The sequence below is a fragment of the Hyperolius riggenbachi genome, chromosome 3 (assembly GCF_040937935.1).
Source record: "Hyperolius riggenbachi isolate aHypRig1 chromosome 3, aHypRig1.pri, whole genome shotgun sequence".
NCBI classification, from domain to species: domain Eukaryota; kingdom Metazoa; phylum Chordata; class Amphibia; order Anura; family Hyperoliidae; genus Hyperolius; species Hyperolius riggenbachi.
The window spans coordinates 127,358,067-127,370,348 of record NC_090648.1 but is presented as its reverse complement, the minus strand read 5'-3'; the positions used below and the strand labels follow the sequence as shown (position 1 = coordinate 127,370,348).

Below are 12,282 nucleotides of genomic sequence, written 5' to 3'. Positions count from 1 at the left end.
TGTAGTGCAATCTGTGGGAATCAGGGCCGGGTTACAGTCCAGGCAACAGAAGCAGTCACTTGGGGCCCCATTGAGAGTAAAAGGGGCCCTATCAGCACATAATCCAGCCCTCGCCATCCTGTCAAAGGACGCCACCCGCTGCGGATTGTCTTCAGAGCCGGGCTCTCCTCCTGGGTCCCCCTGCTGCTACTGTGCGCTCTGCCACTGCCCGCTCCTCCCTCCCTTCCCACAGAGAACCACAGCTGCAGCGGGCAAGAATAGCAGCAGCAGATGACAAATGCCCACTCACCTATCCGTGACTCAAGAGATAGCGGTCCTGTCATCCGAAACCCATCTGTCTCCTCTACAGTGCTGCCGCTCGCTCTGAACTTCTCAGATCAGACAGGAAGTAGGAAGTAGTAATAGTAGTAGTAGTAACACAGCAGTGGCACTCTAGAGCAGTCAGACGGTCTCCGGATGATGGGACCTCTATTGCTTGGATCGCAATAGGTGAATTTGAGTAATCTGGTGTCATTCTCCCCCGTTGCGGCTTCCCTTCTCTGCAGGACTAGCCTATTCACTGGGGTGGAAGCTGCATAATTGATGTGGCTGTCTAGTTTGGGAGGAAATCGGTTGTTCGGTGGTGGGCGTGGTTATGTAATTCTGTCTGGGGAACGGCTTCCTGTTTGGCGGTGTCCAGAGCTTTCTGTTATTGCCAGGCTGGAGATGCAGGGGGAAAGAGCTGCTGCTGTGATATCAGGCGCCCTCTTCACAGCGGTGCCCCGAGTGACAATATCCCGCCCATATATCTCTCACTTTGCATGTTGCCGCTGCTATTCCGTGCATTGTGGACTCGCAGAGGAAAGCGGGCTGTTGCCCATAGCAACCAGTAGCGCGGCTGCCCCGGTGTGTGTGGCATGTTGCTGTGCACACAGCAGCTGCATCTTTTCATTCTATTATGGGGGGGCCCAAACCAGTTACTTTGCTTAGGGCCCCATTTAGCCTAATCCGGCTCTGGTGGGAATGTGAGGCATGCAGTACCGTACAGGACAATGTAATTTACAGAAGATTTTTACTGGTATTTATGTAGGAATATGAATGCAGTACATCAAACAATGACAGATCATCAACAGTCTCATAAAACAAGCATTAGAACAAGAGGATCTAAATATAGGAGCTGGGAAAAAAGGGCGCAGGCAGCTAGTGGACAAAAAGGGCGCCGCCATTCACTCCCATAATAAATAACGTTTAATGGGCGCCAAGCAGGAAAAAAAAGGCACCGGAGCTAAATAAAGTTTACAAACGGCGCCCGGAGCTAAATAAAGTTTACAAACGGCGCCCGGAGATGTTTAATGATTTATAACTGAGCTTGTGGTGATTTACGTTTATAAAATGCACCCGTGCCGAATAAAGTTTATGAAAATACTAAACATATTTATCTTATTTAAATAATTAAAACATTATTTAAAGTTTTATCCCTTACTGTTTTTAAAACATTATTCACAAAATAAAGCGATCAGTACGTAATGTAAATTGGAATATATTTTTTGGAGTCACGGGTCTTAGGTTTAGGCACCACCAGGGGGGTCTTAGGGTTAGGCACCACCAGGGGGGGTCTTAGGTTTAGGCACCACCAGGGGGGGTCTTAGGTTTAGGCACCACCAGGGGGGGTCTTAGGTTTAGGCACCACCAGGGGGGGTCTTAGGTTTAGGCACCACCAGGGGGGGTCTTAGGTTTAGGCACCACCAGGGGGGGTCTTAGAGTTAGGGATAGGTACAGGGAGGGTTCTGTGTGAGAGTAGGCTTAGGTATAGTTTTACTACAATTTTAGTAATATTTACTAATGTTTTACAACACTTATTACGAACGTAGTTATATTTATATCATCGTTATAAAGAATATTTTCAGATTTTATTATAAGAACAAACCATAAATGAAGGTTATTCACAATAATATACAATTATAACAATCATATATTATCGTTATTTTAATAAACGTAATTATAAGTTTCACTTTTGAAACAGGGAAAATTAAAGTTCAAAAAGCAGGAGAAAGGGCCTTGCACATCCCTTATAAAACTTCACTTTTAATTGTAACAAAAAAGACATACTTTACAAATCCAGTAAATTCAATAAAGAGAGGTACAGGCAGGTCGACAGCCGTTTTGCGCCAGCTACATGCTGTGGCGCATCATCAGGACAACCCCCCTTGTGTAGAATCTCCCCTTATATAGGCACTTACCCCTAAGAATGTGGAGCAGCTGTTCGCAATTGTCCAGAGTCGCGTCCGCCTATGGAGCACACGCTGTGACCCGAAACGGGCGCCATACCCTGGTGCTTCCGCCCAGTGAGACGCACAGCCCGTACGCGTCACTTCCGGCTGGCTTCTCAGAGTCATGCCATGGTATTTCCGCTTGGTGGTACGCATAATCTATACGCGTCACTTCCGGCGGGTTCTTCATGGCATACAACGTCAAACTAATGCGACCTAATGGCGCATGAGCCCAAAATCCGCGTGAACTCCCAAAAATATCCACCGGAGGGCAAGAAATAATAATATTGGCTGAAAGTTAAACAACCGGACCTCTGCTGCCATCAAGTGGCCAAAAATTTAAGGGCTACAGATTGATCTATAAACATTACATAGGCAGATGGACATTTCGAACACGCCTGCTCCACATACATGCCACTTAATCACATAGGATCGTATACCCATCAACTAAACCATCCATAATGTCTAATTAATTAAGTACCTTTTTGGATTCAGCTATAGTCCATCCCCATAGGGGAGAGTGATCTCATCTAATATAAATATTCATTTAAATGACATATCATTATATATTCACCACCCAGAGGGACGGACTTACTAGCAGAAATCTAGCATGGATCTATAGGGGCAAATTCAGAGTAAGTACATTAAAAACTTCCTATAGGGAAATACCAATAATCAGGATACTAAAATCATTTAAAATAAAAGTCTCAGATGAATACAGCTAAATTATTCTTTTCATTTAAGCCTAAAGGTCCGACCGCATCAAAATATGAAATCCAATAGCTTTCCCTCTGCAAGAGCTTACGATGCCAATCTCCACCCCTCCTGTCACGTGTCACCTGTTCTAAGCCCAAAAATCTTAATTGTGTTACGTCACTGTTGTGGACCTCACACATATGCTCAATCACCCTTGGGCACCCTTCCCCGCTGTGCACTGACCTGCAATGGGCCTGGTATCGATCCTTGAGCATATTCGTGGTTTCACCCACATAAATACGCTGACAGGGGCAAACTAGTGCATAAACCAGGCCTCGGGTACGACAGTTAATAAACTGTCTGATCCTGCACGTCCGCCCAAAGCGGGAGAAGGAATCACCCAATTCTATAAAGTTACAACAGGAACACCTATGGCATTTGAAATTCCCCTTTGGGCGATTGGACCCCAGCCAAGATCCAGATTGTCGACTGGTAAACTCGCTATGCGAGAGTTTATCTTTTAGGTTCGGGACTCGTTTGTATGAGACACGGGGGGAGGATACTCTGATTTTAACATTTTGTCCTGTTGGATTATCCACCAGTTTTTTCTTATTGATTGTTGAATGAATTGGAACATTGGTGAGTATGAAAAGTGCATAAAAAAAATCTCTCTTGGGGATTAGTCTGGCCATTATTTCTCTTATGTTTTAATAATGTGGCTCTATCCTTTCCAGCTGCCCTTGAAAAAGCTTGCCGGATCATTTTTAATTGGTATCCTCTTTGTTGTAATCTATTTACAAGGTCCTCAGACTGTACAAGGAAGTCCTCCCATGAACTAGCATTCCTCCGAAGTCTGAGGAACTGTCCATAGGGGACCCCCCTGAGAGTAGAGGCTGGGTGATAACTTGTTGTACTCAATAAAGAATTGACCGCCGTCTGCTTCCTGTAGGTTTTAGTTAATATCACTCCCTCCCTCACCTCTATATCTAGATCTAAGAATTGTAAACGTTGATCTCCCCAAGAGTGAGTAAACTGCATATTAACATCATTTGACCCAAGATATTCCATGAATTCATTAAATTGCTCACGTTGCCCCTCCCACACGATCAGAATATCATCAATGTAGCGGATCCAGAGTTTGATCCGCTCCAGGAACCCATTCCTCGATGAATAAATGTGATCAGCCTCCCAGTGGCCCATGAAGAGGCCGGCATAGGTGGGGGCCACCGGGCTCCCCATTGCCGTGCCGACCTCCTGATGGTACCACTGGCGGTCAAAGAGGAATGAGTTCCTGGTGAGGACAAACTCCAGACCCGCCAACACAAACCACTGTAAAGCATCCTCCTCTATCAAATTGGGTATAAAGGTCTTGATAGCTCTTAGGCCATCCACATGGCATATACGGCTATATAGCGAAACCACATCTATTGATGCCAGATGATATCCTGGTTGCCATTCAAAAGTTCCTAGAACATTCAAAACCTCTGTGGTATCCCCTACATATGCTGGTAATGATCTCAATAGGGGTCTTAGCTGGAAGTCTACAAACTGAGATAGTGACTCCGTCAGTGATCCAATGGCTGACACTATAGGTCGGCCCGGTGGGTTATCCAAGGTCTTATGTATTTTCGGAATACAGTACCACACCGGGCTACGAGGAAACTGAGGAAGGAGTTTGTTTGCCACAGTTCTATCTATAGCACCATCCATGACGCCTTTGAGGAGAAGCTTTTTCAACTCATTAGTATATTGTAATGTAGGATCAGTGGGTAGTTTAGAATATGTGGATCTATCTTCTAATTGCCGCAAGCATTCCCTTTGGTATTGCTCAGTTGACATTATTACCACCCCTCCCCCCTTATCTGCTTCCTTGATGGTAAGATCTGTCCTAGACTGCAGCCACCTCAAAGCTTCCCTCTCTTGGCCAGACAAGTTGATAACATCTTGTCCACTTCCTGAAGACGTTCCGGTGGTTTGTCTTTACTTGCAAAAAAACGATGTAATGACAATTTTCTTGTGTTTAGGAAGAGTTCCTGTTCAAACTTGACATAATCAAATTCAACCGTGGGGCAAAAATGTAAGCCTTTGTTCAATAGAGAAAATACTGCCTCACTCAACTCTACCCCTGATAGATTATAGACTTTTATTTCTTTCTGTTCCTTTCCGATCGTCTCGGTTGTACTTTGGTCCACGAGACCTGTTTCAGGATGCTTTTTTGATTTTCGTTTGCTTCTCCTGACCTTCTTCTTTCTAAAGGGACCTCATCTTCAGACGATGATCCCATATATCTCATAGAACCATGGGAACCATTTGGGGAGCTATCTGGAGAGCTCCTCCCCGAACCACCTCCTGAGGGGTTACGCCTTTTCCTCCCCTTATTCCTCTTATTAGGACTACGATAGGGTCTATCTTTCCTCCAGGAAAAAACTTGATGTTGCTCATAATCCACTCGATCACGGGCAAACTTTGTGTTTTTATCTTTTTTGATCTGTTCCTGCCATAGGTGTTCCTGTTGTAACTTTATAGAATTGGGCGATTCCTTCTCCCGCTTTGGGCGGACGTGCAGGATCAGACAGTTTATTAACTGTCGTACCCGAGGCCTGGTATATGCACTAGTTTGCCCCTGTCAGCGTATTTATGTGGGTGAAACCACGAATATGCTCAAGGATCGATACCAGGCCCATTGCAGGTCAGTGCACAGCGGGGAAGGGTGCTCAAGGGTGATTGAGCATATGCGTGAGGTCCACAACAGTGACGTAACAAAATTAAGATTTTTGGGCTTAGAACAGGTGACACGTGACAGGAGGGGTGGAGATTGGCATCGTAAGCTCTTGCAGAGGGAAAGCTATTGGATTTCATATTTTGATGCGGTCGGACCTTTAGGCTTAAATGAAAAGAATAATTTAGCTGTATTCATCTGAGACTTTTATTTTAAATGATTTTAGTATCCTGATTATTGGTATTTCCCTATAGGAAGTTTTTAATGTACTTACTCTGAATTTGCCCCTATAGATCCATGCTAGATTTCTGCTAGTAAGTCCGTCCCTCTGGGTGGTGAATATATAATGATATGTCATTTAAATGAATATTTATATTAGATGAGATCACTCTCCCCTATGGGGATGGACTATAGCTGAATCCAAAAAGGTACTTAATTAGACATTATGGATGGTTTAGTTGATGGGTTTACGATCCTATGTGATTAAGTGGCATGTATGTGGAGCAGGCGTGTTCGAAATGTCCATCTGCCTATGTAATGTTTATAGATCAATCTGTAGCCCTTAAATTTTTGGCCACTTGATGGCAGCAGAGGTCCGGTTGTTTAACTTTCAGCCAATATTATTATTTCTTGCCCTCTGGTGGATATTTTTGGGAGTTCACGCGGATTTTGGGCTCATGCGCCATTAGGTCGCATTAGTTTGACGTTGTATGCCATGAAGAACCCGCCGGAAGTGACGCGTATAGATTATGCGTACCACCAAGCGGAAATACCATGGCATGACTCTGAGAAGCCAGCCGGAAGTGACGCGTACGGGCTGTGCGTCTCACTAGGCGGAAGCACCAGGGTATGGCGCCCGTTTCGGGTCACAGCGTGCGCTCCATAGGCGGACGCGACTCTGGACAATTGCGAACAGCTACTCCACATTCTTAGGGGTAAGTGCCTATATAAGGGGAGATTCTACACAAGGGGGGGGTTGTTCTGATGATGCGCCACAGCATGTAGCTGGCGCGAAACGGCTGTCGACCTCCCTACCTGCACCTCTCTTTATTGAATTTACTGGATTTGTAAAGTATGTCTTTTTTGTTACAATTAAAAGTGAAGTTTTATAAGGGATGTGCAAGGCCCTTTCTCCTGCTTTTTGAAATCTGATTACTGCCTTGGCAACTGCACTCCCTCAGTGAGACAACGTGGCTGTCCTGTGCACGATACAATATCTACCTTTTGATGACAGGGAAGATTAAAGTTTTCACAATTGCCGATTTCATAAACATTATTTAATGATTTATAAATTTGTTAAACATTATTTGTAAACGAAATATAGCACACTATTTTTATAAACGCTATTAAAGATTAATTGTTAATTAGCGTTTACACCCCGCGCCCTTTTTGTACGTACGCCTAAATATAATGTAACAAAGAAACATTGAAAAGGAGTACAGAAACCAAGATTGCATAACTATGTTTTGTGTAATTTATAGGTATATTTCCTATGGGAATAGATTGGCTGAGTACTACATGGTGTAGGACCATTGTCTCAAAATAAAGAGCTGCTAGAACATCTCAATATCTTTGACATGAACAAGCAGCCAATGGGGGTGGGGGATAGTCAGGAGATGGGTAATTTGGTCAGAAACTTGTGTTGTCTTTTAAGCAATTTTCTTATGCACTTCATGTGTCACTTTTCACCTACCCCCTATTGTGTTGTGATCTATTTTTTTTTTTTTCTATGAGGATGGGTGATGTAACGCCCAGAGTGCATGTAGCCTCACTGTAAAGTTACCTCAACTGGAGTATGGCCGACTCTCATAGCCCTATGCAGTGTGATGAATGGATTACCTCAAACCCTCCAGTTTCCTCCAGGATCTCATGAAGAAGTCTTATGTATTCAGTGGCAGCTTTCAGTGTGTCCACTTTGCTTGGCTTCCTGTCTTTAGGAATGAGGGGCACAATAGTCTTCAGCTTGGAAAAGCCACTGTTAATATTTCTGATCTGTATGTAAAAATGTTCATCATAATACAAAGATAATGGCTTCCAGAAAAGGTAAAAAAAAATAAAAAAAAATACACAAATTCATATAACATGGTATCAGTTGGCACACTTATTACTGTAATGTGTGCCTAGCTGTGGCCAGATAGCAGGGCTTCCATAGAGGCAAGAGGGGCAATTGCCCAAGGTCCCAGAACCTGTAGGGGCCCCCAAGATGTGTTCTCCCAACTCAACTGTACTCCCCTGGAACCCTGCAATGGAGCCTTAGGGCTGACGAGGGGGCGCCCCTCACCGTGGCAGGTGAGATGCGATACTACCGAAAATATTTCAGGGGCCTCACGGAGCACAGTTAAGTTGAGCGGCGGGGACAATAACAAGCTCAGGGGCCCTGGAGTAAAATTTGATGGCAAAAAAGGGCCTCAATACTACTTTTTGTTTGGGGGGGGGGGGGGATTTTAATCTTGCCTGGGGGCCCCATTAGTACTAAAACCGGACATGCCAGTTGGATTTAAAGTCAGACTCCTGACATTACTTCCTTCTTGTCATTTATGAGCCATTATCAGCCACTTCCTGTGCCATAGACCTACAAGCTGCTATTTTCTTAGTTTAGTCTGTGCCCCACCCTTTATATAGACTCAGTTTAATGAAGTTAAGCAGCAGCACAACACCCCAGCCTGCCATTTAGTTTTCAAGTTCAGTATTCCAGGTTCAGTAGTTTGAGGGTTAGGCTGCATAACTTTTACACAGGACGGAAGATACAGAAGCCTCGACACTTGAGAAGTCTGCCGAGCTAGGAAAAACAAACAAACAAACAAAAAGGTACTTTGGTTGGTACCTGGAGTTGAGCTGTAACCCACTTTCAACCTTCATTGCTTCTAGGATATTTTATTTTTTTCTCTCAAAAATGGCAGCATGGTGGCACACTAGATAGCACTCTTCTCTTGCTGCCATGAGGACCCAAAAATAATAAGAATAAAAAAAAAAACAAAAAAAAAAAAAACACACAACATCAACACACACACACACACACACCACTCAAGTCATTGTGATCTCCTGGATCCCGCTTTGCCATTTCCGCCGTGATCTTGGCTTTTAAATCGCCAGTTTTAGGCAGTGTTTACAAACAAAGTCTGGGGGCAGCACCAGGCAGAAACAGGAAGTGAAGAGAGCGCCTGGCAACTGTACCTGGCTAACCTATACTTGGGGCAACTGTACCTAGCTACCATTACTGCTGGGGGCACCTGTACCTGGCTACCTACCTATACTGAGGGTGTTTTTTTGGGGGGCTCACCGCAGCTATAATGTGTGTTGCAAATTGTCAGTTGCTGTGCGATCATTTCAATTCAGGGAAGGGGGTCATCCTCACAAGTTTTTCCTCAGGCAGCAAAAAGTCGAACTGGCCCAGAGTAAGATGTGGTACAGATTTTGCAACAGCATCAGTACTAGGGGCCCATCTGCAGCCACCCCTAAAATGTGTATTGAATAGTGAGTTCATTAACAAATGGTTTCCCTCCTCTGATTACACTGAATATGGCCCTGGTAAATTGTAGGGCTCCAGATCAATAACTTTACCACATGTAGCACTATAGCTTAGTAAAAAATGCATAAAGAGTAAATTCGAGAACACACACACACCGGAAATCTTGATCCTGCACTCACCCGCTCCCGCTCCTTAGCGTTAGCAGCCTGTCTCTTTTCCAGCACCTCCTCAAAGTTCTCCAGGCACAGATATTCCCCACACGAGAGCCTCTTCATTTTATTGATGGAGGCCTGGCAAGGCAGGTGAACATAGTGCTTCTTCAGAACTTCCTCCAGCAGCTCTGGAGAAGGAGTGATACACAGCGAGGGAAATTCTCCATTCCTCACAGTCTCATCAGCTGGCCTGTTTACCTGAAAGGAAGGTATTGCATAGTTAGTGTGGACAGGACAGAGGTGTTCAAAATATTGATGTAATGTATACAAAACTAGTTATTTAGCCCGCCCATTAGATAATGAGCACTAGGGCTGTGACACGACCCCAGTTCCATGCCACGCACGCACCTGGCCGTGCTACCCGTCGCATGCACCATAGGCCGCCAGCCCCCCAGGCCCCGTTCTTCTCCTGTCCCAACGCTTACACATGCGCACATGTCTTTAAGTTAACTCTTTAATCCTTAAAATAACTCCAGAGTTAAAGACAGGCTGTTCATTAAAGAGACACTGAAGCGAAAAAAAAATTATGATGATATGATTTGTATGTGTAGTACAGCTAAGAAATAAAACATTAAGATCAGATACATCAGTCTAATTGTTTCCAGTACAGGAAGAGTTAAGAAACTCCAGTTATCTCTATGCAAAAAAGCCATTAAGCTCTACGACTTTCAAAGGCATGGAGAGGGCTGTTATCTGACTTTTATCATCTCAACTGTTTTCTTTTTCTCTGCCAGAGGAGAGGTCATTAGTTCACAGACTGCTCTGAAAGAATCATTTTGAATGCTGAGTGTTGTGTAATTTGCATATATTAGAGAATGATGCAATGTTAGAAAAAAACACTATATACACCTGAAAATAAAAATATGAGAATATTTTCTTTGCAGCTAATCTTCTAGTAATTATTCATAGTACACAACCAATTCATTATATCATATTTTTTTTTCCGCTTCAGTGTCTCTAACTGCGTGTGAAAATAACTACAGAGGAGGTAATGTAAGGAATGAAGAGGTAAGATAACTCTCTTAATGTGTGGAGGTAAGTTTTCTCTTGCCTTATCTCCAGCATGATCTTAGTGAATTGAGGCCTATGTGTGGTGGAAAACGAAAGGCTCATACACACATCAGACTATAGTCTTTGGAAAATGAAAGATCACAGACCAATCTTACCACCCTTCCATGTAGTATGAGAGCCATACTCTACACAGTCTATTCTATGGAGCTGAACTCCATCAGAAAAAAAAAATCTTTGCAAGATGCTGCACACACAGATGCTGTACAGACACAAAAGATCACACTGCCAAAGATCTGTTCCTGCAAATTGCAATGATAGTCTATGATATCTGCAGATCATCATACACACCTTGTTTAACTGACAATCATCTGCAGATCTAAAAATCCATCCTGGTGGATCTGATCTGCAGATGAATGTCTGTTAAACAAGGTGTGTATGAGATCTGCAGATATCATAGACTATGAATGCATTTTGCTGGAACGGATCTTTGGCAGGAACTGATCTTTTGCAGATACTGAATTTTTGAGGCTGCATTTCCACTTGTGCGGGGCGAATCGCTGCGGTTAAAATTCGCATGCGGATGCGAATTTCGCATGCGACTCTATACGAATTTTCATGCGAATTCGCATGAGAATTCGCATGGATGACGATGTAGGCGAATTTAACCATGGCAGTGCTGGTGTGCTTTTCCATTGTTTCTATGCGAATTCGCATGAAAATTCGCATGCCCAAATCTCATGCGAATTTCCTATTAAATACATTGTATGCGATTCGCATAGCGGTATGCGGTATGCGAATTCTGATGGCTCTGCCATGCGAATTTTTTCTGCACAGAAAAACGCAAAGGAATCCTGACAAGTGGAAACAGTCCCATTCACTTGTATTGCTATGCGAATTTTCATGCGAAAAACGCATGCGAATTCGCTATAGTGGAAATGAGCCCTGAATGTCTACTACAGCATCTTTGTGTGCAGCATCTTGCAAAGATTTGTCTGATGGAGAGTTCAGCTCCATAGAATAGACTGTAGGTATGGCTCTCATACTACATGGAAGGGGGTAAAATTGGTCTGTGATCTTTCATTTTCCAAAGACTATGATCTGATGTGTGTATGAGCCTTAACACTGCACATCACTCTGAACACACCATCCTCACAGTCAAATATGATGGTGGCAGCATCATGCTCTGGGGGTGCATCTCTTCAGCAGGGACAGGGAAGCTGGTCAAAGTTGATGGGAAGATGGATGGAGCCAAATACAGGGCAATCTTGGAAGAAAACCTCTTGGAGTCTGCAAAAGACTTGAGACTGGGGCGGAGGTTCACCTTCCAGCAGGACAACGACCCTAAACATAAAGCCAGGGCAACAATGGAATGGTTTAAAACAAAACATATCCATGTGTTAGAATGGCCCAAAGTCCAGATCTAAATCCAATCGAGAATCTGTGGCAAGATCTGAAAACTGCTGTTCACAAACGCTGTCCATCTAATCTGACTGAGCTGGAGCTGTTTTGCAAAGAAGAATGGGCAAGGATTTCAGTCTCTAGATGTGCAAAGCTGGTAGACATACCCTAAAAGACTGGCAGCTGTAATTGCAGCAAAAGGTGGTTCTACAAAGTATTGACTCAGGGGGCTGAATAATTATGCACAACCCACTTTGCAGTTATTTATAAAAAATGTTTTGAATCCTGTATGATTTTCGTTCCACTTCTCACGTGTACACCACTTTGTATTCGTTTTTCATGTGGAATTCCAATAAAATTGATTCATGTTTGTGGCAGTAATTTGACAAAATATGGAAAACTTCAAGGGGGCCGAATACTTTTGCAACCGACTGCATGTAAAACATGCATGTCTGCGTGTAACTAACTTTTTTTTCCTGCTGGATCACATCCTCCGTTCCCTTTATAAATGTATCCATTTGCTGTAGC

General features: G+C 43.7%; 1 protein-coding gene across 3 annotated transcripts in view; it reads right to left on the bottom strand.

Annotated features, from left to right (window-relative positions):
- FIGLA (folliculogenesis specific bHLH transcription factor) overlaps positions 1 to 12,282 on the bottom strand; it is a 65,216-nt gene that overhangs the window by 31,827 nt on the left and 21,107 nt on the right. For all 3 annotated transcript variants that reach the window (XM_068272400.1, XM_068272401.1, XM_068272399.1), the window contains exons 3-4: positions 9,313 to 9,543; positions 7,504 to 7,656 (exon numbers count right to left, since the gene is read on the bottom strand). In XM_068272400.1, coding sequence (XP_068128501.1) covers positions 7,504 to 7,656; positions 9,313 to 9,543 — 384 coding nt within the window. The remainder of the gene's footprint in view (positions 1 to 7,503; positions 7,657 to 9,312; positions 9,544 to 12,282) is intronic.